The sequence below is a fragment of the Boleophthalmus pectinirostris genome, unplaced genomic scaffold (genome assembly GCF_026225935.1).
Source record: "Boleophthalmus pectinirostris isolate CB_2022bp ecotype Guang Dong unplaced genomic scaffold, ASM2622593v1 HiC_scaffold_19, whole genome shotgun sequence".
NCBI classification, from domain to species: Eukaryota; Metazoa; Chordata; class Actinopteri; order Gobiiformes; family Gobiidae; genus Boleophthalmus; species Boleophthalmus pectinirostris.
This window is the reverse complement of record NW_026571140.1, coordinates 17,840,930-17,867,033: the sequence shown is the minus strand read 5'-3', so window position 1 is coordinate 17,867,033 and position 26,104 is coordinate 17,840,930. Positions and strand designations below refer to the sequence as shown.

The 26,104-nt window shown below is 40.9% G+C and overlaps 1 protein-coding gene across 1 annotated transcript in view; it reads right to left on the bottom strand.

Moving 5' to 3' along the window:
- The window catches only part of fto (FTO alpha-ketoglutarate dependent dioxygenase), a 101,946-nt gene that overhangs the window by 50,487 nt on the left and 25,355 nt on the right, over positions 1–26,104 (bottom strand). The window contains exons 7-8 of the mRNA XM_055154700.1: positions 22,806–22,925; positions 6,273–6,397 (exon numbers count right to left, since the gene is read on the bottom strand). Coding sequence (XP_055010675.1) covers positions 6,273–6,397; positions 22,806–22,925 — 245 coding nt within the window. The remainder of the gene's footprint in view (positions 1–6,272; positions 6,398–22,805; positions 22,926–26,104) is intronic.

Here is a 26,104-nt window from a genome sequence, read left to right as displayed (position 1 = left end):
GTAAGTACTCACACATGTTCATGAACCATATGCACAGACAAGCACGCGCTTTTACACACGCACACACACACTGACCTGGTGTAATTCCCATTCCTGCACAAGCCTGGTGACAGGAGCAGCTGCGGCCGCTACGGCAGACAGATGAAATTTTCATAACTATCTCCTCCAACTTCCATTTTCACCTTCAGGATAATTTATGACCTACCTGCCAGCCTTGAAAAGACAATATGCTGGCTATAAAATGAAGTGTTGTAGTGGCGTAGATTATAATTAACACAAGAGCAAGAGGAAGATGCGTGTAATATCTGAAGCGGGCTAGGCAGAGGTTAAGAGAGTGTAGCTGGTACCAGGTGCTGTGTTATGAAAGATCACAGAGGAAACAGTTTGGAGACTGTGTGCAAGTCAGTGTGAGAATAAAAAAATAACAGTACTCTATGTACTGTTTAATGGTAATATTATTCCATTAAATTGTTTTGCATCAGTTTTGTACACAGGGCAAATGTAAAATAATTCAGATTGATACTTTGCAGACGTTTATTCCAGAGCAAACAAGCTTTTCCTGTGTGGAGTTCTCCCTGTGCTTGTAGTCTTTTTCATATTACTCTGCAAACCTCATAGCATAAGCCAATTCAACAGCTAGTGCTGACCATGATTATCTTACACATTGATGAAAATTCTGTGCACTAAACAGTACTTGTAAAGATCTGAGAAATATATTGACAGGCCCCATTCTGTGAGCCCTCTCTCTGCAGTTGTAATGTCACACATCAACTCAATCATGCATCCACATCCACCCGATCAGCACACTGGGATGTCAGCTTGACCAGAAAGAATGTCCTTGGTTTCATGACTTACCAGTAAAACAGGCCCAAACTCGGAGCCACAATGTTTTTCCAAACACAAATCATGTTTCCATATTAAGAAAGCCACCATTTAATGGGCATCTGTCAATGCAACAAGTGTGTTTAAATGTCTGCGGGACATTTAATGACACTATTTTTCTCCTCAGTGCCATGTGGTCCTGACAAGGCCTCACTGTGAAATCATAAAAAGTATCTATTAAAACCTGTACCCAATAGGATGCAGTTGTGACTCACTTGAGAATATGAGAAAGTTTAACAGTGAATGTGATACTGATTTGTGCCAGCCTCTCATTCCCACACCCAACCACAAAACGAGAAAGAGCTTGTACCTCAATGGTTAATTACTGAGAACCAAGCAAGGCACTCACTTCTGCCTCGCTTGGTTCTATTTACATGGAAACAACTCGTTAGAGCTGTAAGTGTAAGGTAAAGTAAAAGTGTAATCATTTGTCTTGTCCAAAGTGCATTCCTGCAGAAAAGACATAGCCGGATGTATGTTCCAGCCTGGAAGCAAAGAGGACACAGCAGCTGTGAGGTACGACTGAGGTCAGGGAATGTCATGCATAACTGACTGATTGCTAAACAGGGGCGGATGCATGAGAGAGCTATTCATAATTTATAATCAAGAAGACACAAACACACACCTCACAAACACCCAGGCCACAGGCTATCTAACTGCACTGTGGAGCACGTCGCGGGACCACACAGACATGTTTGAGATAAAGACAGACAAATTAGACGACACTGTCTTAGGCTAACCACTGAACTTGGGCTAATTACAAGCTGGCCAGTGATCAGAGAGACAGATGACATGTCCTTATTTGTTGTCTTGTCCTGAGTCCTGAACTGGGTAAACACTCTGATGTTGATGGTTGTTAAAATGGTACAGAAAAAACATACATAACAAAAGTCCCAGTTACCACACAGGTGTTTCAAGCACTTTTGTAAACAAGCCCTGAGATAAGAGAAACAAGGGCACTGCGAGCAAAAATTGGCAGACAATGCAGGCCAAGGCAAGCAGGCTTTGCGTCCAAAACACAGGGTGGCTGTTGTGGGGTGATGCTGAGGCAAACGTGAGGCCACAGTCTGAGAAATCTGATGAAGCTGTCACCTCAGCTTACACCTTACAGCACAGAGATCCACCTCCTGCCCACCCAAGGAACCCAGGTTTATGATAACAAGCAGAGAGACACTTGCAAACTAACATTATTAAAACACTGAAACCCACTGAAGCACTGAACCCAGAGCAGCATTATAAAAAGATGGTTGTCTATGAGAGGAGCTCATCAGTTGTGATTTGGAGGTCACATTAAACAAGGCTATACATTGTCTATCTTTGATTACATCGACAATATGACGCTTACAATCTTTCCCATCCCATCTGGGACAGCTGACCTCTTTTGTCCACTAACGTCTGGGTCCACCCATGTGTTGGGATGGGGGTGGTGTCTGTCAGAGACGACACAAAAGACTCATCACCACCCCTAGAAATGCAAGGCGACGAAGGTCCCTCTCTTTTTCTGTGTGTCTCTATGCACCTCCACAGGGGTGCAACTGGTAGTTGACAGCATTGGCGAGGTCATTCTTGGTCATGCAAGCTTCAGCCTAAACATGCTGGCCTACACTGGCCTTCGCTGACCCTGGGTTTTGATGACAGACTGGGTCTTTTGTGCAGCAGTACCCTGTCCAGGTGAGGACAAGAAAGGATGACAATAGAAGGAAACATAAAGGCCAGGCAGGTCAAAGGTCAGGCTGGACAGTTGAGTGATGAGTGCAACTGTTGACTCTGTTGACTCCCTGTCCAATGGCTCAGTCTGCCATGTCAGCTGATGTTGTCTTTGTCTTGGGATAAAGTCTTCACTAAGTCACAACAAGCTGGGAAAAGTCATAAACAGAGGCAACAGATGTAGCATGACACATGCAACCAGTGTACAACTATTCAAGAGACACTGCTACGAAAGTAAAGGACAATTAGCAAAAGGGAAAGATCTTTAAAAAGCAATCAGACTAATGCTTAGCCATTTGGAATAAGAAAAGCTTCGTTAATGGAGTGTGATCTGGCAGAGCATTTTTAGACTTCCAATACACCACAATTTCTCTATGTTAAAATCAACTCTTTTAAAGTCAACACTTTGAGAATCAGATTGATACATATTTCACAAGCTCAAAGCTTTAAAGCTTAAAATCTGTGCTTCTCTTAATGATACCTATAGATCTTCGATTCACGGCTCCCCAAGGTGTCCAACCATTTTCTAAGTCAAGGGGTCAATAGCTGCCTACTTTTCTACCAGCCCACACTGAGAGATGGGAAGACAGAGTCAGGCCAGCCAGGCACAAAGCCCCGCTTTGGGTCATAAACATCTCAGTCTGCCCCCTCTTCTTTTCTCCTCCACAGAGGTGAGCCGGGTTTGCACTCTGTTAATCTTTCACTACAGGTCTGCCCGCTTTTCAAAACCCATCCACGAGAGAACAGAGGAGAGGAATGAAAGAGGGGTAGTAAAGGACAGGAGTGGATAAAAGAGCAGGAAGAAAAAGCCATAGAGGGCCAGATGGGCACCTTCACAGTCCATTTATCAAACCCAATGTGGCCATCCCCTCCCCTTCCCACTGCTCTCATGTCCTAAACCCCCATGTAATTCTGTAATGATTTTCATTATCATATAATGACCTTACAAAGCCTACAGCAGTTTGCATGGTCAGTACAAAACTCACAGCTGTTCCCCTCAGTGTTTGCTCGCCGCCTGTGACAAAGCTTTTTTGGTGCTTTTTAGATGGTCAGTGTAGGGGCCACTTCACCGGCTAAGGTCAACTCAACAACAGGTTTCTCTGCAAGTAAAATGCATCAGATAGCCTTATGCTGTATCATATTGGGTTCAAATTTTTTAGTGCATCTATTTCTTTTATATGTTTTTTTTTTTTTTTAGATCTGATTAGTGCAGAGTAAAATGTAAATAATAAGTATTAAGTAAAATTGTTGTTGTGTATAATTTACATGCAAAATAAAAGCTATGGACAGTCTGTTCCCTGGTGGTTGTGCTGCTCTCTTCAGTCTACACTTCCTGTGTGGCTCAACTCTGCGATAGACCAATCACCACACACATAATAATTCATCTATTTCCATGGTACTCACGAGGCGTATACCGAAGGGACACAGAGGGCAGCATCTATCAAAGACTGCGCGTTGTGCATCGGGAAAACCCAGTTACCAGAAAAGCTCATAAGAATAAAAAAGCTCTCATAACTTTGTTGGACTGAATGAATGGACTGCTGCAGCGTGCAGGCGAGTAGCAGCATCATTCACTCTGAGTGCCTATAAGTCAGAGTGAAAAAAACACTGGTCAACAGGTCCAATTTCTCTTCTCTTCTGTGCTCTCGCTAGTGTTAAAATGCCCCAGAGGTAGGAGCAGCAGCAGGCAGAGCCACGTTCCAGTGCACAGCTTTAACCGGTGTTTAAGAAACAAAAGTCAGCCAGAAATGTAATCAATCAGTGCTGCTTGTTTATGTTTATGTGCCGCAAGCTAGAGTCATCAATCATGCGTCCTTTATTTTTTATTTTCTCGCTTTTGCAAGTATTATGCTCTGAATGAGGACCATAGAAAAGAGAGTGTATAATGATAAAAGCTTGCCTGTTGCATATTGGAAGGAAACCTAATTAGGATGCCGGTTATAAAAAGGGAGAAAATGAATCAGCAAATTAATTTGTTTTTCGAGAGCTTTTATGAAAATAAAGGATTAGATGCATTTCACTGAAGTTAAATGAAACACAAATTAAATTCAGCCATATATTATTGCCTATAATCCAAACAAATCCTTTTATACAAACAGCATCACTAACCAAAAAACTGGCTAAACAACTAAAGCATTATATTTATCTTCTCTTCAGATCAATCCTCATCATGTGTTGAACACATTCAATCAATATCAGTGTGTCTCACTTAACATTACATACAGCCATGTGTTTAGTTTTGTTTAATGCTATCTGTTGACAGCCACTTGACAGTATGACCCCTGCTTTTTTGTGAGAGGGGACGCTGGAGGCTTGGCCAGACATTTCGTGTGTTTAAAGGAGAGGGGAGATATTGGGAGCAGCTGGAGTTCAAACACATTGTGTGAGACATTTGCCCCCCTCCCAAACTAATCTAATCAGTCTTTCACTGCTGATAGGGTAAAGGTCTGTCTGCCCGTTGACAAACTCAGCATTTCCTCTGCACATCGGAGCATCTAAGGGAGGGCTCTGCGCCATCCCTGGTTAAACATGTCTAGTAGGTGGTACTGTTGCATTGTGGGTGGTGGAAGATAGCAGGAGGGTGTGTGTCTATAGGGTGCAATGGTTTGTAGCTTTCAGCACCTGCAGCTGGAATGTACTATCGGGGCTAGGCCTACATCAGAGCTGAGGTGGTGGAGGACATCCACACAGCAAAGCAAGGTATGTGGAAAAACAGTGTTTACAAGACTCATCTGGATGGACTGCACTGGGGTCAGCTAAGGGTGACAACTCACAACAGAGGGGCGCCATGGAACAAAACAATAACACATACGTCCAAGAGAAGACTCCATTCTGCCCTAATCACTTGCAGGTTTCTCCCTTGTACAATGTGAGCATATGTGACACAGAGGTCAAAACTGTTGATAGTGAAACATGTGGATTTACATACATTTCATTTTGTGAGTTTTCTTCTGGAGCTGAGGCGGAGTTGATGAGAGAAAGAACAGCTAAAATAACACAGAATGTTAGTGTGAGGCCCGTCTTTCTTTATCTGCACGGATGGCTAATGTTCTCATCTTTGCCCTCTCAGTCCTTATCAGGGAGGAAGGAAGTGACCAAGCTTATCCAAGACACACGTGTCGTTGTGATAGCTGTGATAGCTGCCAGGCCCATGGACCACAAACAAACATCAAGGAGGTCAAAGCATGCCAGCCTTTTCATTAAGACTGACTCACACTAAAAATAAACAGGAAAAAAAATATTCTGGGCAATAAAGATATTGCACAATAATTGCTCAAACAAACTTTTAACAACTGTTGTTTTGTCTGGAATGTTCCATACTATGGTATTAAATCTATCTCTGGGGGACAAGCAGGTGACGACTTCAGGCTAATATACACTTCTCCATGTCTGTGGAGAAGCAACTCTATTCACAGTAAGAATGCAATAGAATAAATGGTGGAAAGCTACCTGTAATTCCAAATTGTGGAACATTCCCGGTTAAGCAATATCATTTCAAGTAAATGGCAGGCCATCCACCGTAAAAGTTACATATGCACGTTTAACTTTCTTCATGAGACTTTTCATTTTATGAGCTAAGTTGGGGTGAAGCCTAAAAAGGCAGCTGTTATAGTTTGATGTGTGTTAAACATTTAAGTAGAGAATGTCCAGTGGAAGGACGAGTAGGTGGTACAATGTGTTACCTGTCTCTCCATGTCTGTCTTTGCTGGTGTCTGTCTGTCAAAGCCGACAGTAAGGTTTCTGCCATATCCCTCCGGTTGTCCCCTGCTGTTCCATCATCCTCCACCATCACCAGAAACAGCTTTGTCTAAAAAAAATAAAAAATAAATAAAATGCACATCCTTAGTTAAAAAAGTGTCAACAGGATTATATCATATCATATCAATATCATAAGCTAAGTGAACGGAATGGATTGTCCTCAAATGCACTGAGTGAACCCAGTAAGTTTTGAAATGACAAGGGATCAAGAGAGCAATACAGGCATATCTTTAACAGTTCAGCAGTTCTTTAACAGTTCAGGTCTTGATAATTCTGTTAACTAGCAGTTAGTATCAATAAAAAGTGTCAATGAAAAACTGTATTGGCTTGTATCAATACCTGATTGTTTGCCCAGAACAGTTACTCCTTCATTTGCTGGTGTTCAGAGTATAGATAGATATGGATATACAGATATATAGATATAGATATATTACGATATAACACAACTCAGATATATTTTAATGCAGGTAATCAGTATTTTAAATACATTGTCAAAGTATTCTTCCCAACACTGATATGAGTACCTAGCAGAAGGATTAGCCTAATTTACAAGTTTAAGGATGATGGGTGTGAGCATGCAGACAGAAAGGCCCTTCCTGAACCCAGAATAGGGGAACCTTTAGTGATTGGAGAGAGCTAGTCATTCAGCTAATGTGCCAGCAGTGACAGCCACGAGTTTCTATCCGCATTTTGAAGATTTCCCTGCCCAGAGACTATTATAACATCCCTGGGACGGCGACATACAGTAAGTCTAGTATAAAGTCAGTTTCACATCAGCGGACGGGCAAATTACCAAATATTAGAGTGTGAGTCAATTAATCACGTCCTGCACAGTGCGGTGTAATGTGTGAGTATCCCCCTGTTGAACATGAATTACAGGCTGGCTTAAAGTGTGACGTGGCACATCAGCCCTAATCTGAGACATCCTGGCAAACCCTACCCTCCAGCCCTCCCCAGCCTCTATAAGCTGTTGAGAGGAAGTCAAATGAAAAGGGCTCTGGCAGTCCAAATTAAATGCAACGCTGTCAGCCACACTCAAATCCCCCTTTTTCCCCTCGCCGTCTCTGTCTTCGTCTTCTCCTCCACCCTTCACACAGGCTCTCTCCCTCTGAATATCCTTAAATGCACCCCTCCTCTTCCTCCTTCTGGCTGCGTGCATCTGAGGAGTGATGGATGTGGAGCTATGACGGACTCTGACGCCTTGTTAAGAGCAGTCTCTTCCTGTCACAACCACCAGTCAGGAACGTTCATTTCTCGCCATTAACAGTCACCCACCACGACGCCGCATCCCCCCTCCCCCTGTGCATGCTATTTCAAAACAGAGGAAAAAAAATGTAAAGCGATCTTCATTTCTTCTTCCTCTTTTTAAATCTTTTCTTCTGACAATCCACCTGTCTGTCTTAATTCGAGTGAAGATAAGTCTGATTGGCTGTGTGTGTTTTTAAAGGAGAGCGCTCTGATTTGCAGACAAAGTAATATGCTTACTTCCACCAACGCACACAGGAAATGTCCAAAAATGTGGCAGTGTGTGACGGATTACACCTGACTCTGAGGAGACACCAAAGATTACAGTGACCAGGAGGAAGCAGGGCGCAATACACTCCCTATGAGAACTGTAGCTTTCGTTTTAGATCAAACTCCGTCCTCTCTGGGTGACTGACAAGCTTAGGAAGTAGCAGGAAGTGTGTTGAGTGTCTAGCACCAGTTCAGTCTGAGCACTGCCATGCTGTCTGTGTAACTGTTAGTGTGGATGGCCTACTGCTCTACAATCAACATGGTCCAAAGTCAATGACCTTACACTCGCTCAATGAAGAACGTGGCCTGCTCTAGTGAACTTTCAGTGGTCCAGACCTTTGGGTTAACCGCATTTAATGTTTGAAGATGGCATAATGTCACCATAAAGTAGGTTAGTACAGACAAAAATACCAAAAAACAAAAAAGTGGTGGAGAGTGCTACACTAGATAAAACATATGTGTTTCCATGGGACTTCTTGAGAGCTTCTTGACAAAATGTTGAGTTTGTTTGGTGGTGCAGTGCTCCTGCTGTATTGTGCTCTGGACAACACTGGATCAGGTGTAAGAACTGTGCTGTCCAATCAGTGTTAAAGTATTGATAGAATAGATTTAAGACAATAGCACTATAACAAACAGGCATTAACAGAATTATCAAATAAGGAAAAAGCTTTAAAAAGTCAAATATGCAAACAGGAATCATTTGTTTATCAGTGACCATTGGAAAACAAATAAGTGTTTTGTGTGTTGGTGCAAAATAAATCCTTTTAAAGCAGCGTTGTGAGAATATTCAAACCAAACAGCTCAAATGTGCGTGTGTGTTCAGACCGCGTGTATGACCTTCTGTTTAAAGAGCTGGTGCTGAGAGAATCCTTCAGGTTTAGCCTGGGGCTCATCCCCAGGCCTTTTCGACTCCCCACTGGTTGTTTACTGGTCAGGCCAGGCCCCGTCCACATCACAGCCCTTTATCTCTGAGCCTGTGTTATTACTAATCAGGCTCCTTTTTTCCATCTATTTACACCTTGATGACAATAGCTGTCTGCGGCCTACTCCTCTCTCATCGCGTGCTGACCACAGATGTCCTTCTGACCTTAGCTGCAAAGGTAAGAAAGGGGACAAAGAGGATCTCAAGAAGGCCTTGTAATAAATTGATCTTTTGTAAATTTATTACATCCACTATGGGGGTTGTGTTTGGATTTTCATTAGTTGTGGGGTTGTTGATTACTGGGTGGGTACTGAACACAATTTGAATAATATTTGGGCTAACTCAGTTTTGTATCATGGACACCATAAGGATCTTGGATTCCCCACAAAAAGCAAAGCAACACAAGTAACCTTTCTTTGATATATATATATAAAATATAAATTGCATATTTTGGTCATATATGAAAACTGTATATTCATAATAATTTTGTGATATGATTCTAAAAATATGTTATCTCCTAGCTGTAAATGCAATATTCCCAGTCGCAAGACACAGACGAAAACTGCAAGCAGGGTATTAGAATATTGTTATTGTACTATTGCATTTTTAGACAGGGTCATTGCATATTGCATGTTTACCAAATGTCATCTCCTGCACACACAGGTCATGTTAACATTTCCGGCAGTGTGCAGTGCATAGGCAGTGCAGGTAAACAAGAATTCACCCTGGCTGAGGGGTATTTTGCCTGGTGGAGAGTCGGACTGATGACTGCCTTCCAAAAGCGAAGACTGGCTCGAAGGCTGCCCGGGGCGTCTCACTAACACCTCGAGCCAGCACTGTATCTTAACACCAACAAGCATCTGTCCATTCAATCACACAACAACATGTCACTCATTCAACACAGGAAGAGCCTGCGATGCTCACTCTTTGCGATTCACTGCACATCACATGAAACTTTACAGAATAGCTGTCACACCGATCACATAACAGCAAAAGCACAGGCTCAAAGGCAGAAGGTTAAAAAAGGATGCAGAAGTTGAAGTTTTACACTCCATAAACGGAGCTACGAGCTGCCCACCAGAGTGTCTCAGAAACAGTTAACACCCCATGAAATGCCTGCGCTGACTTCAGACTGGGGCGTTTGGTAGGCCCAGAGCACTCTTAAGCTCACTGGCACTCACTTACACAGGAAAGCCCTCAAGACTAGAGGCAGCAATCACAGACCAATGCCAAATTTACCTCACCTTATAAAGCATTTTACCACCAATGACTTATTTCAGTGATTTATGTGATGTGGGTTGCCAAAAATGGTATGGTAAACAATCTGACCACTGGACAGCGGTAATTTGGACAGTTACGAGTTGGTACTTTTTTACCTAGTTGAAAGCGTGACGGGTCTTGTTGGCCACAAGCACATATAGTACCTTAATTTAATGCTTTTAACTTTTTTTTTTTGCACTATGTAATTTTTCAGATGAATGGACCACCACCTGCTTGTCTCCAAGTAGATACCTAGAATGTTCCTCTGCAATGCTTTACATTTAAACAGTCTTCACTGAGACGAGCGATTCCTTAAAGTCTATAGTTGTAAGTCAGATCTGTGGAGAGTCAACCGTGCTCACTATAAGAACACATATTTTTCTAAGTATTTGCAGGCAATAACACAGTTGCTACTGAATAAAGCAAAAGTAGTTAAGTTTAAAGTCATACTGTTCAACATTCTAGACAAAGTAATAACATTTCCATGGAGGTGGCAGACCCTTCATCAGATAAGTTGCACAGTGTAGCTTCAAGTTCAGAAGTTTCAACAAAACATCCAAAAGCCTACTTTCATTCTGAAATGACTAGTCTGAAGAAATATATCTTCACTTAGACAGAGAAATAAAGACAAATTATGATTGAATTCTTATTATTATTAAGTATTCATATAAATGCAATCCAATTAATTCAAACCTATAGTCATCATCAGACAATCGTTACACAGAGTACAACAGATGATATTCTCCCAGTGACTTTTTTATAGTTCCATTGCTCTGTAAAGTTTGCCAAACTCCGTCTCACCTCGGCCTCACTTCTAATACAAGAAACCAATATGAGTTTGACCAGGACTAGAAAAAGGCACACCATGCTGGAGGTAATGGATAGTTTCTGCTCAGTGATATAAACAACTGGGGAGCTATGATTGTGTCAGGACTACTTTCAGTCTGGAACAATGTATTAGTGTTCCAAGTTACTTTGCTTCAATGGGGGGGCTCAAAGCTGCTGCAAAAAATATATTAGCCCAAGAAGAAATAGACCCAGACAGTCTTCACTTTACTGACATCACACATGGAATCATAAAATGTGTTTATACATACGTGTGTGTTTGTTTTTCCACCTTGACTGCAGTTGTACAATTATAAATGTCTTAGCCAGTTAATAATTTAATCCTTTTTGGCAATTTGAAACTAAAGACATTGTATCTCACACGCAATACTTCCTCTGCACATTCCTTTGACTAACCCTTTGTGAGCTCCAATTTAAGGGTCCATTACAAATGTTTTTACAGCATGTCTTTTACCATAAGTGTCATAAAAAGTCAATAAAAATATTTCATGCTGAAATTTTTACAGTATTAATTACCGGCATAACCTATTAGTTATGGCTGCAGTAAATGGGCTATAAAATCTATAAAGTCTCCTACAAGGATATCTCGAGATCAATAATGTGCTGAAAATAAACAAATGACTTCAAGTTTCTTACAAAGACGTACAGATTGGTCCCTGTATGTGCTGTGCTTAGGTTAATGTGTTCTCGTCATCACCGTGGTGATACAAATGTGGGCCTTTTGCTGCCAGCCTGACCCCTGCAAGGTCACGAGCCCCATCAATTATGTCAACCACTAAAATGGGCTTCAGCACGCAAAGCAGATTATATGGAGTGTAAAACATTAGAAAAATGTGTCTGCAACATCAGAGTAACATGGTTGAAGTGACAAAGGAGTGGAGGGGCCAGGACACTCCCAAAAAGGGAAGACTCCTGACAAGTGATTTTGTTTGAAGGTATTGTAACAACTCAAGTGGGCAGGGATGCTTTCTATGGGCCCTGATGGCACTCCATCTTCTGGCCAGAACACAAGCTAGATAGAAGGACATATGCTTTCCACAGGGTCAAATGAAGCAGAAGTCAAAGGCCTTTGTTGGGATTTCCTTTGGTGGTGAGAAGAAAAGGCAAATCTGTTGTTGGATGGTAGTCCAATAGGCTCACAAATATCACATAAGTATTCACTGGACAATTCCTCGCAAAAGCTTTTGACCCTGTCCAAGCATGAAGAGTGTAGAGTAGGTTAGCCCTAAAGGATAAAAGTCCTTAGACTGCATTAGCCCTGCAGTTGGCTGGGTCATGGGATTTATATATAAAATAAACTTGAGCAAACCTCTCCGAACTCTGGCATGAATACACCCACCATCCATCACAGGGAGCTTTGAGAGGTGCTTTTTCCTAATTCAAGACAATGAAGACAGAGCGGACAGACATGTTTGTGATGGGCGTGACACCCAAGCACCCTTTGGACCGTATGAGACCCTTTCACTGCCTCAGTTTATGAAAAGTGACTCAAGATTCGAGCCTGATCATAGATAATGATCAGTGTCTCACTCTCCTGCCACTAAAAGCTTTTTGCTGACTGGGCCAATGCCAGTGCTTTTTCTCCAAAAACAGGACTCTCAGGATTTTGCACACTGTGCCACACGACAAAAATGTTAAACCAATAAAAATGGTTTCAATCTACAAAGGGAAATGTTGTTTTAGAGGAATGATATTGCTGCCATATGCTAAGAGGTGTGTAAGAGTTTTGCCATGAAACAAATATGAAAAAAAGAAAGTGGTAAAGTAAAAACTGAAGACTGACAAATAAATAACACTGAATGAAGTCAGAACACAACGTGTATAGTATAGTAAGTAAAAACAACCAGATATGGTATGTTTTTAATTATTATGTTAATTATTACTGTTGTGATACTGTTGATAACGCCATAAAATTAACATTATATTTCAATGACATAAATAATGGCAAAAAGTAGAGAAGGGGCTTGAATTGTACCAGTGGAACTATGTACACATCTACCTCCAAGTTATTTTATGAGTTCCATTTGTGCTTTTTTTACCGTTTACCTGAGCTGTAGAGAATTTAGATAAATTGTGCAATAAAAATGAGAAGTTGTTGATATGCCATATGCTTTTGACAGTACAGAGTACGCTGAGATTGTGAGTGTGGGATTGTTAATGGGTTGTTATGTGTCTTTGAGCCCAGGGGTCATGCAATAAGGAACCCAAGCAATTATTTTAGTTAAAAAGTGAATCATCTGAGAACGGTGATTAAGCCTTGTTATTACTGTTGTCATCTGAACTTAGCTATGAATAAATAGCCCGATTCTCAACGTACACCTGACTTCCACTACATTAACAGTGTAGCGTTCCCCCTGTGTGAGCACTCCCCACCCAGGGAGTCTGATGAGCGCCGCTAAGAGGTGTTTATGAGACTGTTAGCCAGGAGAGGATACCGCCCTGCAGCTCTCGCCCAAATAAAAGAGCCATTTATTACATCCAACATGACCCTCTCATTACACACAAATAGGAATTAATGAGCGCTATATCTGGCACTCCCAGCGGAACAAGGCGGAGTTTGCTAAAGGACTAGCGTTAATTACACTGTCCTACATCTCACCCATTTAACACCACCCATCAGATGCACTATCTAAGAAAAGAGAGAGCGAAAGTGTGTCTGAAAGGATGCTCACTAGCATCACCACAATTAAGCCTAAACATGCTTTATTTTTATTTAGTGAACATATGAGTGACTGCATTCTGCTGATGCTAATCCTATCAGTCAGGGTGTATTGGCAATCACTGGTGCTCCAGATCCAATTTGACCTGTAAGTTTATTAGATTGAAGGGTGAGTGCATGTTAAGGGATGCATGTAGGTTAGGTCATTTTAGAATCTTGTTATGTCATCAAAAAGATATCTGGAGTTGTGTTTTATTTCATTCATGTTTCAGTAATCCTATATTATTAGTCTGTCTACAACTCCAAAGCTCAGAATGCTCTGTTCCACCTTGTGATGTCATGTAGAAGTAGTTTTCAAGTCAAGGGCTCCTTTTACCTTTAGTTCAGTTAGGTCTGAAATTGTCCAAATGACTGCAGTGAAAGTGTAAGAAATGTTAAAACACTGGAACACTTCTTGTATTACCACATGGCACATATTACAAGGTGGAAAAGAGTGTTTTCAGTTTGATAAAAGAATTCATCCTAAACATGCACAGAGTTTGTGTGTTAAACATGTGTGAATGAAACAAAACACAATTCCAGGTATGTTTTTGTTGCTTATGCCTTAATGAAAACCATCTTGTTGGTCAAAACGTGTTGGTGTCCCTCCATGTAATAAAGGACTTTAAATATATTCAGTCAATGTGCCTCAGGTTTGTACCCTGCCCATTTCTACATTTTCCAAGAAGGGCTACATTCTGATGAGGCCTCAAAATTTAACCATCGTACAGCACATGTACTGCTATTTTTATTTATTTATTTTTATTTTTTACTTTTTTATGACCCAGTGAAGAGCTCTACCATTTCTCTTCATCTGACAACTCCAGGTATGTTTATGATGAGGAAACACCAGTGTAACAGAGATCAGAGAATAGTGTAATATGGGCCTGTACTTCAGCATACTTAACTGTTCTTTCTACAGTTTGTACTGTTTGTCCACTGGATGAACAAATTGTTCCCAATTAATGACTATTCGCGAGACATTGAACACAATTGCTTGGTTTGTAAAGATTACCCCATTTTGGAAACTACTTTGTTGGTACTAAGGGTGGGGACTAAGAATGAAATCGGTTAAAGCATTTAAAACACACTCTATGATATGCAAACTAGTATTGTTGACATTGTATTGATATGAAAGGATGAGTAACACACCCTAGAACACAGAGCTCCCTTGTAGATTATCAAGTACAATGTATATTAAAGGAGGGATTTACTGTCTATTCTGATGTTGTCAAAGCCATCAAAAGTGCACATGACCACAGTTATAGCTAAGCAAGTGGCAATTAAGTGATTAAAAATATGACATGAAATACAAATAGATCAAACCACAAAAATTCTCAGTGAAATGCACTTTTTCATATTATTTTGGAAGTGATTTAAAGTTATTACTAAACAACATTCAAATGAGTATGCTGATCCCTTTCTTATCTCTTCCTGTTCCACCTGTTTAGAAACCTGTTGTTACAAACATCTCTGTATCACCACTCCTTTTATTCAAGGACTATCAAGCATCAAACAATTTTACAGTGTCTTTCCTTCAGGATTAACCTAGTTTATCTCCTTGGTGTTTACAAAGAAGGTTTTAACGCGTTGTCACTCAAGTGATTGTGACGAATTAGTAAAGGTGTTGGGGTATTACGCACATCATTTGTGGGGGAAAAATAAATCTTGATGTCTTTATATTGTTGTCATCTTCTTGGTTCATGTACTGCACAGTTTAATTTGATTTTAGAGGACATTTTTGTTTTTCTTTAAAATCTGGACTAAAGGAAAGGTAAATTACCAATCAAAAAGAAATTTATACACATTTATTCAACATATACAATAGTTATGTTTACAGTTATTTTTATATTGGGGCTATTAATAATTGTCGCAGTTTATGAATAACATTGCTTAACTTTCAATTACAAAGCAACCCAAAACTACGCCACAGTAAAAACTAAAACATGAATACAAGTAGTAGTATTTATTTTATTTTTTTATTTTCAGTTAATTCTGACATTTCAATACTTGTATTTCTTTAGTATTTTTACCTTTTTATGTTTTTCATTTAACTTCACCCACCTCTGATATGTATTCACCAAATCCCTGTAATACAATGCAACAATTGCTACTTCCACCTGCGGAAGTTTCTGATGAAAGACCTGCGATTATAGATTTAATATTCAGTCTGATCATCTTGTGAAACATATACATCGAAGAGGTTGTTTTCTTTGCTTTTAGAGTCTGATCATTGTCATAATTTCCTCTCTCTTCCTCTTTCCTCCCGCACTGACACGATTGCCTGAGAGAGTAAACAATTACACCTGGATCAAAGCGTTGTTATAATTATATGTCAGAAGCCGGTTAGCGCTAATGTCTGTAGTCAGCCGCAGGAGGGGCGGACTTTGCTTCGAGATGCTCTTCAAATCTCGCTTTCATCTTTTTATACTTTTCCCCACCATCAAGGCACTTTTCCAGGCGCACGCTACTTCTTTGCATCTTCTCTGAGTGTTGGTATGACACAGGAAGAAGCTAGGCCCCGCAGCTAACCCCCGCCGTCCGCTCTGAATGCGATTAAGCCAAGCAGTGATTAATCTGGGTTGCCCCATAATTCCTCTTTACCACTTTAATGGATGTTATCTCCCCTCCTCTGAAGCCTTATCTTGCTGATCGGGGCCAAGGATGAGAGAGAAAGAGAGAAATAGCGAAAGGGGAATAGCTCTGAGTGGTGAAGATGCGAGGGGGGATCAAGCCAAATCCATACAGAGGTAAGTAAATGAATAAATAAGTAAATAAGTGAGTAAATAAATAAACGCAGGGATTGAGGGAGCGGCTAAGAGGATAAAGCAGATCAGTCTCTGTAAAGTGCTCATTTGTTTTCTAAGAAGACGAGAGAAGCCGCCTTCAAAGCTCGCTGATACTGTAAGAAAAAAAACACTGTCAACACAAACAAAATAAATTATCCAAACCGGTGTCAATAAATGCAATCCCGCCCCCGTTTTTGTGAAGGTGTAAGCCAAACTGACAGTTGTGAACAATAACAATATAGTGTATGTTTGGAAGGTGAGCTAATGACAGTGACGTCAAGCTGCAGCATTGTTTTATTGGTGGTTTACACGGTGTAGCCATAGGGCGGACAGAAAGTCAATGATGGCTAAGTTCCTGTAATATGCTCCAAATTTAATCATCCCCTGGTCTAAACAAGTCAGCTCCAGTCTATTGTTATGGTGAACACGCTGTACCTCTCCACACCTTAGCTCGCAAGACAATGACTTACATCCTGTGATTGAGAAATAATTACACACATACACTATATGATGAATCGTTTTAATCATTTCGAATGAGAAAGTGCTCCGCCAGGAATTGCGTTAAAGAAGAAAAGATGAGCCGGTGGAGGGCATTGTGCTCCAACAGACAGTAATGTATAGTAAAACACTATCAACTCTGACAACAAGAGCAATTACAAGCAATTGTGTGTGCATCTGCTGTACGTGTCTGACACTGTGCATTCTCAACTGTCTTCTGTGCAACCTGGGAGACATTTAACAACACTAACTTTTTTTAAATGGCAAAACTTCACTACTTAGATTTTTTTGTGTGGATTTTCTGGGCTAAAATTAAAGATTGACCAATATGGTTTTTGCCATGGCTGATGCAAATATCGATTGTTTGGAATCCAGAAAAAATCACGGCTGATATGCTTTGCCGATATTTCTTGGCCAATATGTACAGACAATTTTGATTATTTTCCCCAAATAATAGATTTTTTATTTTAATTTGCATATTTAGGCAGTTGGTCATTCCAAACCAAATGAGACCAATAGCCTATAGCCAACTGGTCTATCTCTTGGTAAAATCTCACTGTTTCACAAATAATATGTATTTTGTTGTTTTGTTGTATCTTTCCACTTTAAGGTGAAACCCTGCAGATGAACAGAAAAATCTGACCAAAAGAAACCGTACAGTCTCACCTTAAGAACAGACTCACCTGATCAACAACAAATAGTCAGATGTCACAATATTGTCAATAGGTTTCAGTCTTAAAAAAAACAAATAATAGGTCTTTTCAGTTCCAGAGTTCCTTGTAACTCTCTAATCAAAATAAACATATTTATTAGCTTGCCAGCCGTAGATTTGTATCCTTGTCTGTTTATGTACATTAAATCCTGTGTTGAGGAGTGACAGGGTTAAAGCTGTTGGTAGCTCTTTGTCCCATGCCGGCGAGTGCGATGTTGTGGAGAGATTCTGTCATAGACAAACCTCAGTGGGATTCCATTCACAGGCGCTGTACACCTTTAGGTACAAAGCTGCAGGCTGCATTGGCTCCAGGTAACATAAACGCTCCCTTCAAGCCACCGCGTATCTGCCCGTGAAAATTCTCTAAAGGGCTTTAAGCATTTAAGCACAACACTATCAGGCATTGCCGAAAAATTCAGCTTACCCTGTTCAATGGGGACTTCAAAGAGAATTGCAAAATACCTTCACACGGCTACACTTTCTCCCATCTCTGTCGCCTCGCGGTCCTATTCATTTTATATTTCAAAACACAAGCGGTGGCATAATGTGAAATGTATAATCATCTGTATATTTCCTTTTTAAATGAATAATAACAATAATCTTTGGGTAATTTCGTTTTCATGCTGTTTTTGTTAAATAGGACGCGCATGCAAGCCACAGGTAAACAAGGCCGTGCAATAATGAACTTGTGGATTAGGCTTTTATCTATGTCCTGTGATAATACAAACCAAGTTACAGATCGTATTGACTGTCAACCATGGATAAACTAGTGTGTGGTTATGTATTTACTTTTCTATTCACACTGTGGACAAACTGCAAGGCACTACCCCTAGTGCACAAACCAGCGCAGCGGTTGTGTGTGCCAATTGCTTCCACAGAGAATATAATAAATCTATAAGCCTATTTGCATGGTATAGACTTAAAAATGCAAAACAATATGATGCATAAACATTGTGTGATTGAAAATAAGAGCATAATAAATGGTTTCATAATGAGCAATAAAAGAGGGTCTTTAAACAGTTTACTGCTTAGTTCACAGTTATAATTAATCTGGCTTCCATGTGTGCATATAAAGTGGGTATAAAATTGCCTGGGTATGTGAGCAAAGCAGTGAGCGGAGGAGAGGAAATGCTGGTAAACTTATTCGACATGATTCAGCTGTGGCCTTTTTGCCGGCAAACTGCCCTTTTTCTCCTCTAATCTAATCAATATGGCAAGCTCCCCAAATAATACATTACAAAAAATGCTCCCTGAAATTATTTACAGTGAAGCACACACCAGAAACCATAACATTTATTATGTTTTACAAAGCCATCAAATAAGTGGAGAGGGGATTAATTGCCCCAGCCCGACCTTAAAATAATTATTTTGAGCGGTGCAACTCTAAACTCCAATGAAATTGATACACTTTGATAATTAGATTCTTGGCACTGACCCGCTGAAGTCAATAAAGGTTATTAAGGCCAATTGCTGTCTAAACGCATTACGGGCAGGGTAAACTGTCCGTCGGAGGCCCCTGCTACTCCAACGCCAATATGATAATCCATTCTCCGTCCTGGGGGTTTCTTCCCTAGCGCCTGTGTCTCCACTCTGCCATACAAAACCAGATTGGATTCGCTTAACCTTTCCAGGACTTTGATCAAATGAGCTCACAAGGCAATAACATTTACATTGACCCCCCCAGCCCAACACACACAAGGCTCTTCACCCTCCCACCTCCCCATGCACCTCCTCATGTGTGTCTACAGTCTGTCCCTACTGCGCACGCCCCTCCCTCTCCCCCCCGCAGCCACTCTTCACACGCCAGGTCAATAACCTAATCAGCTATCGATGGCACCGGGCTAGTCAGTGTATGATTGCAGTGCAGCCCTCCACAGCAGCCCAAGAGTGTTCCCGCAGACTCTTATTAAAGTGAGAGAAGAAGATGAAATGGTCACTAAGCGCATCCCGGCAAGACCCCGCCTCTATTATAAATCAGAGAACCCACAATTTGTCACACAATGAGGAAGAAAAAATATGTCATAGCGTAAATGTGTAGGTATATGACCAAACCATAGGAAAACACAAAGTGACAGGCCGGGTGCACATAGGAGAGGGAGACACGGCCCTGAGACTACTTCCTGTTTTGTACATCTTGAAGTATACAAATGTATTCATGTGTGCCGATGCCGTTTATTATGAAAGTAGATTAATTTCCTTGATATGCGTTGAAAAGGTTTCCATCGAGGAGGCACGTTCTGCTGTCAAATGAGGAAGAAATTGTGCAGGAGAACAAGAGAAAGAAGGAACATAAAGAGAAAGGGAAAGAGCCTGGGAGAGACGGAGTGCATTGAAATCTCTTTGCATCCACGCAAGCTTTTGAAGTCGCGAGATGAGCGGCTACAGAAGTCAGAAAAGTGACAAATTAGGGAAAGAGCTGTACTGTGCAAGCGGCTCGGCTAAATCAATTAAAGTCAAGGCGAGTGCATACATTAACATCAATAGAGTGCGCACAGACACATACAACACACAGGACGGGTGAAAAAAGACTGTAAGGCCCACCGCTGTCGTCCTCCCCACCGCATTGAAGAGATAAAAAATACCACACCAGTATTTAAAATATTCTGCATAAAAACCAAGGCTCTAAGTCTATTGTCAGTCAGGCGGAAGCTATTCATTGTTGCTAGTTTAAAGAAATGTCACCAGTGTATGATCATGGTGATAGCAGTGTCCTGGGGGAAAGACAAGCAGCAAGATGGAGGCTTCTAAACAGACTTCAGCACCCACGTTCACCAGAGAGAGAAGATCCTTAAAGGTAAAGACCTATAGACAGACCTTACATACAGGCAAATTATTCAGGAGTCCTTTGTTTAGAATCAGCCATCATGCCCGTTATGGTGAGAGAGAGCAAGTGGACCTATTTTGTCCAAGATATTCATTTATTTATTTGATGCATTTTATCAGAATGTCATTCAAATGGAAGGGTGAGCATTTGCATGACAACAGGCTGAGCTGAAGGGAGGCAGCCCCAGGGAGACGGTATCCATAAACAGGAGCTTGCCCCCCCCATCTCTCAATATTCCTTCAACAACCTAACAAATGCATACATAGGCCCGCGCATCCCATACCGCCGTGTGCTAAATATGACAATAAAGGGATTTGCTGTTAATATTACTATTTTGGCAAGAAAAGACAATGTGTTTTTTATTGCTACAGCCTCATGCATAGTAAAACATTGTGTAATTTTATAAACTCTATTGAAGACACGTATTTTATTATTTTTAAAATACCCACGATAAAATCAAATTCGACAAATAAAAAATGGCGCTAGTATTAAAATAAACTCTGCAAGCGAGAAAAGAAAATCGAATGAAAATAAACCGCATATGCACTTAGCGGGTCACTGATATTTCCCTGAATTATACTGTCAGTTGCCAGTCTCAAATGTAAAATATGAGAGAATATGGATGTAATAATAACACTTGAATGCTTAAAAGTAATCATAGGAATTGTGTTTTAATCTAACAATGGCCCAGTAGCCCAAGCTATCCAAAGCAATGAGAGGAGAAAAATCTATAAGTCACATCTCTGAAGTGCTCTAGCTCTGGTCGATGCATGTATGTAAATATTGCTTGTGAGAGCAATAATGCTGCCTTTCATCACAATAGTGAATCATTATATTTATGCATCCGCTTGTGTTATTATTTTTGTGCGAGTTCGATATGCATTTGTGCACAGGGAAACAGTTGCTTTTTATGCTATTTGAATAATTGAGTTTGGTATAAATCAATAGCAGATATAATGTATGGTTCAATTTAGTTTAATAACAGCAAACTGTATTTTCAATAAAGAATTTTGTGATAGTAAATTATTGGAAGCACTGACGAATGTACTGAATTAGTTTTAACAATATAATTCACAAATTGTACTGCTTATATACATTAACATTATTTAGGTATAAATAGAAATAGTGTATATATATATATATATATATATATATATATATATATAATGTTAATGTTCTTAATGTTCTTAAGATTACAGTTGCAGGTAAAAAAATATATATATAATATCTTTGTGGTATAACTTAAATATTAAGAGAATTTGATTAATGCCAAATGTCAGTGTTTTGTTTTTTTGTTTTTTTTTTCATTCTATTAGTATAAATGCATTTTTAAATAAACATGCAATGTCTGTACTATTCAAAAATATTCTGATATTTCCATTATATGTTTTAAACATAATATAATTCTAATCTTTATGGGCCAAAGTATTTGATTATACAGTAAGGTTGCCCTATTAGAAAGTGATGACAGGTCAAAAAAAGACCTCACATTTCACAACTGCCCTTTTCTAAATACAGGTCCGAATTGCACACTTCATCGAGGGCCTTAAGGTGGAGCCGGAGATGAGTTTGAACCCCCCTAGTCTGCACACACACACACACACACACACACACACGCACTCATACACACACACACACCCAGTCCCATATAGTCAGGCTGCTGTAGTGCGCGGAGAGGAGAGAGTGAGCCAGCCGCGCAGTGCACTTTTCCTCTAGCCTCCTGTCTTTATCCCCGCCTGAGCATTAGATGTGATTACTGCTCAGCGGCCGACACTGACAGAGACAGAGAGCTCCCAGAGACAGCGGGAGCAGGGCCCGACCAACGGCATGGAGGGAAAAGCCAGTGAGAGAGGGAGAGATGAGAGATGCATGCCTATAGAGTGATGCAAGAGTGCCCCCTGCTGTTTTCCAAAGGCCTCCATGGACACACTCTTTGAAAAGGCAGAGAAGTACAGTGTGTCTGTGACTAAGGTATAATAATCTGTCTACTATGACTGATTTCTTTATAGTGGTGTCAGACTAATAGCTGCATGCCTGCATTCCTTGTAATAAAGGTTGTATGAGGCTTCAATTAAAAAGCATGACACACTCTAGTCTTGATAATGTGTTGCGGCAAGAACTTAGACAATATATCATGTCATTTTAAAGAGTTATTTTGCTCAAGGGGAGATTTTTGGCCAGTAGATCATGAGGTAGTTTGCATAAAAGGCACAAGTAAAAGCATGTTAAAAATAAGTATGGGATTTAAATAATGAAATTTGTCTCACTTCAAAGAGTAAAGGAATTTTATATAATGGTGTAGCAATAACGTGGAAATGACAGCGTTTGAACAAAATAACATGTGTAGCCCTAATATGTCTATGTCTGTGTACACTGTGTCTGAGGCGGCCTACCATGGTTTCCATAAGCCTCCAGTCATTCTCCAGCTGCTCCATGGGTCTGCTCCACCAGCTGCAGAAGCGAGTGTAGCGCCTGCCCTGGAACCAGTACTGCCGCAGCCACTCAAACTCCACCTGTGTGTGTGCACAACGAACAGTTTACCTAATGAAATATTATTATTGTACTCTATAGCATATATTTTATTCAAATATCAATTAAAATTTCTTCAAATGCCAATATAAAAAAATAAATAAATATACACAATGTAAAATGCACAGAAAATTTCAACCTCTGTTTCAGCAAAAATTATGAATAAAGTTGGTCAGCTCACTGACAGCAGTTAACCAAAGTCCTTACACAGATCTGGCTGTCTCAGACAGAGCACACCTGAAAACTCCGCCTTTCTTTTCCTTGCCTCATCCTCATCACTCCCTTTCTGTGCCTTTCCCTGCTCCGTCTGGAAAAGACAGTCTCTGCTGCTGAGCCGCTCCTCCGCTGGGAGTGTTTTTGTTTCCTGTGCTTTTGAAGTGCTGATTTAATCCTCGCAAGGAAGCCTCATGTAGCCAGGTGTGGCCTATCTCGTCGCTAAGTGCGTCTTTGCGTCTGCATGTTTATGTTGATGCCATAGCACTAGCATGCGTATGAGTGTATCTGTCTGCACAGGTGTGTGATCCCTTTGTTAGCGTCTGCGTATCTCTGCCACTGTGACTCTGTGTGTCAAAGATTGCCCCAATTGCCGCCACCAAGAAACTAAAGCCTGTAGTCGCCCACCCCCAAAACGTCCTACAAAGCATTTTCCACCCAAAACAATGCCTGCTGCATTTCTGCCTGACGCAGACAACTGTACAACACAGAATCCACTTGCATAAAGGGGTTCATATCAAGAAAGGACAAAGACAGCTATTGTTATTTTCTGAAAACTATTTTGTTTACTGCAAGAAACAAAGCAGAGAAAATCCCTTCTGGAACTGCCGAAATGTCACAACAAGGTTCAAGCATGTGTTCTCAACATTATGCCATTGTTGTTATTGTTATTATTTTAACTGAACACAATTTTGAAGAAAAAATATCAATCTGTTTACTTTTGTCACATGTTTTAAGAAATATTAATTGTATTTAAACTAAATATACTAACATCTTTATTCTAGATGAGTAGAGATTACTTGAATTAGAAGCACACTGTTTTAATAGTTTTAACACTACTGAATCATCAGAACATTATAAAATATATCATAACTTGTCTTTGATTGTTGGTAGATTCTAATGTCATTAAGTAGCTTCCTGCTCTTTATTTGACACAGACTGAAAAAGAGCCTCAATAGTGGCAGCCACTGGTACACAGAATCCTCCTGCCATTTGCTTTCAAATGCTCTGATCACAGCGGGGATGACATGCAAGGACTGGGGCATGTCAGGAAGAATACACAGCCAGTGGCAGTGCTCAGCAGCCCCTCAGTCACTCCATACAAGCCACCCTTCAAAGAAATGTCATCCTTTATGGTCCCTTCAATACTCACCAAATCCACTCCCCTTCGATCACTACAGCTCAAACACACAACAAAGAGTGGCGCGCCAATATCGGACGTCCCCTTCCCCTCTCTCTGTCCCTCCTACTATCCCTCTGATTGTCCGCCTGTCCTTTAGTGACGAGAATCTGACCTGTGTCTCCACTTTAAGTTGACATGGCTGCCTGTCCCCTACTGAGCAGCGATACAGCCGACCCAAAGCAAGCTACAGAGGAGCGCAGCCGCTGTGGCATTTGGAGCCCGGCCACCCAGCTGTGAGTTACCAAGAGAGGAACCCAAACTAAATGCCATCTTATCCCTGCAGACAGATCGAATACAGGTGCGAAAAAGAGTGTGGTTGTTAAGGCTAGTTTTTCTCTCAGATGGCATGGGTGAGAGAGAGGGAAGCTAGTGGCTCCCCTGCGGCACCTGCTGTCATCTCTACAGGTGATGGACATACTAACTACACATTAGGCTCACATTAGATGGCCGGCCACCCGCCACAGCAACTCTGGAGTTAAAGCAAGCAACCCCGTTTTCTCCTCCATTTAATGAGGCACATTTTTTCCAAACCTTCACAGTATTCCCACAGCGGGTCAAATCAATTTCCGGACCAGAGCCCTGAGGTGGGAACTGATGAGAATAGGATCGATCCCACTCTGCCCTCCTGTGTTTACTTTTTCTCTCGCTTCAGTCTGGAAAAGTGGTCCCCCAGACTCACTGTAGAGACTGAACATTTATACTCATGAAACTGCCACTGTGGAGGACACATAAGCAAACACTATAAAGAACAAATTATGGTTCTTATTCTTCAGATGACAAAGAAAGCTTTTGGCTTACAATCCATCACATGGATCACACAGAGTATAACATAACAAATTAACTTCTTATTTGTCATATGTATGTATATTTTGTATTTCTGTTACGTACATTTCGACAATATTTTCCACTCTCATGGTTTTAATTTTCAATATTCAATAGTTATTGTTAGCAATTTAGAGTAATAACTAATGCTAGTTTCCATATTCATACTGTACTCTATTTACACATTGCGCCTTCTACAAATGTCTAATAAGTGTAGATTTTCTTGTCATTACATTTAATGTTTTAAAAAAAATCACACCACTAATGCTCTGAAGACAGACCTGGGAGCCTGGGGAGATACTACGGGCTCAAAAACAGGACACTACAAGGTCAGACACTACTGTTTCCCCACAGTTTACTTTCAGTCTGAACATGTGGGAAAAGCGTCCCTCCCTTCAATATTTACTGTTGGGGACTAGCATCATTAGAGGGGTCCCTTAGGGCACTCTGTCACACACCCACCTGGGAAGTGACACAGTGGCTTTAAATGAGACAAGACATTTGCGTCTGGTATTAGCATTTCAAAGGCAAACATGCACATGGGGTCCACGTGGCATTGCTATGGTACGCCCCTCCATCCTCTTTACCTAGGAAGGGGGACCAGATTAAAAAGTAGGCTGTGAGGGACTGTGCTTAACAAACAGGTGGGATCAAGAGTTTTCTTCTTTTTTTTAAATGAAACCCATCAGCTGCTACTTTTCTGTCAGTTCCTCAAACCCTCAGAAGGCAATGCTCATCTTCATCATCGTCAGACCTGCCCACATCCTGTGACAAGTGTCGCACTCTTCCTCCTCCACCTCCCTCCTGCCATTGCACCAGGTTGCACTGCATCCAGGCACGTCACCAGGTGCAATCTGGCTGTTTAGCACTTCTTAAGGAATGGCCCATAAGGTGCTGTTCAGGTCAGCCTGCTCGTGCGTCTCAGGCTTGTTCACTTCTTGGTTG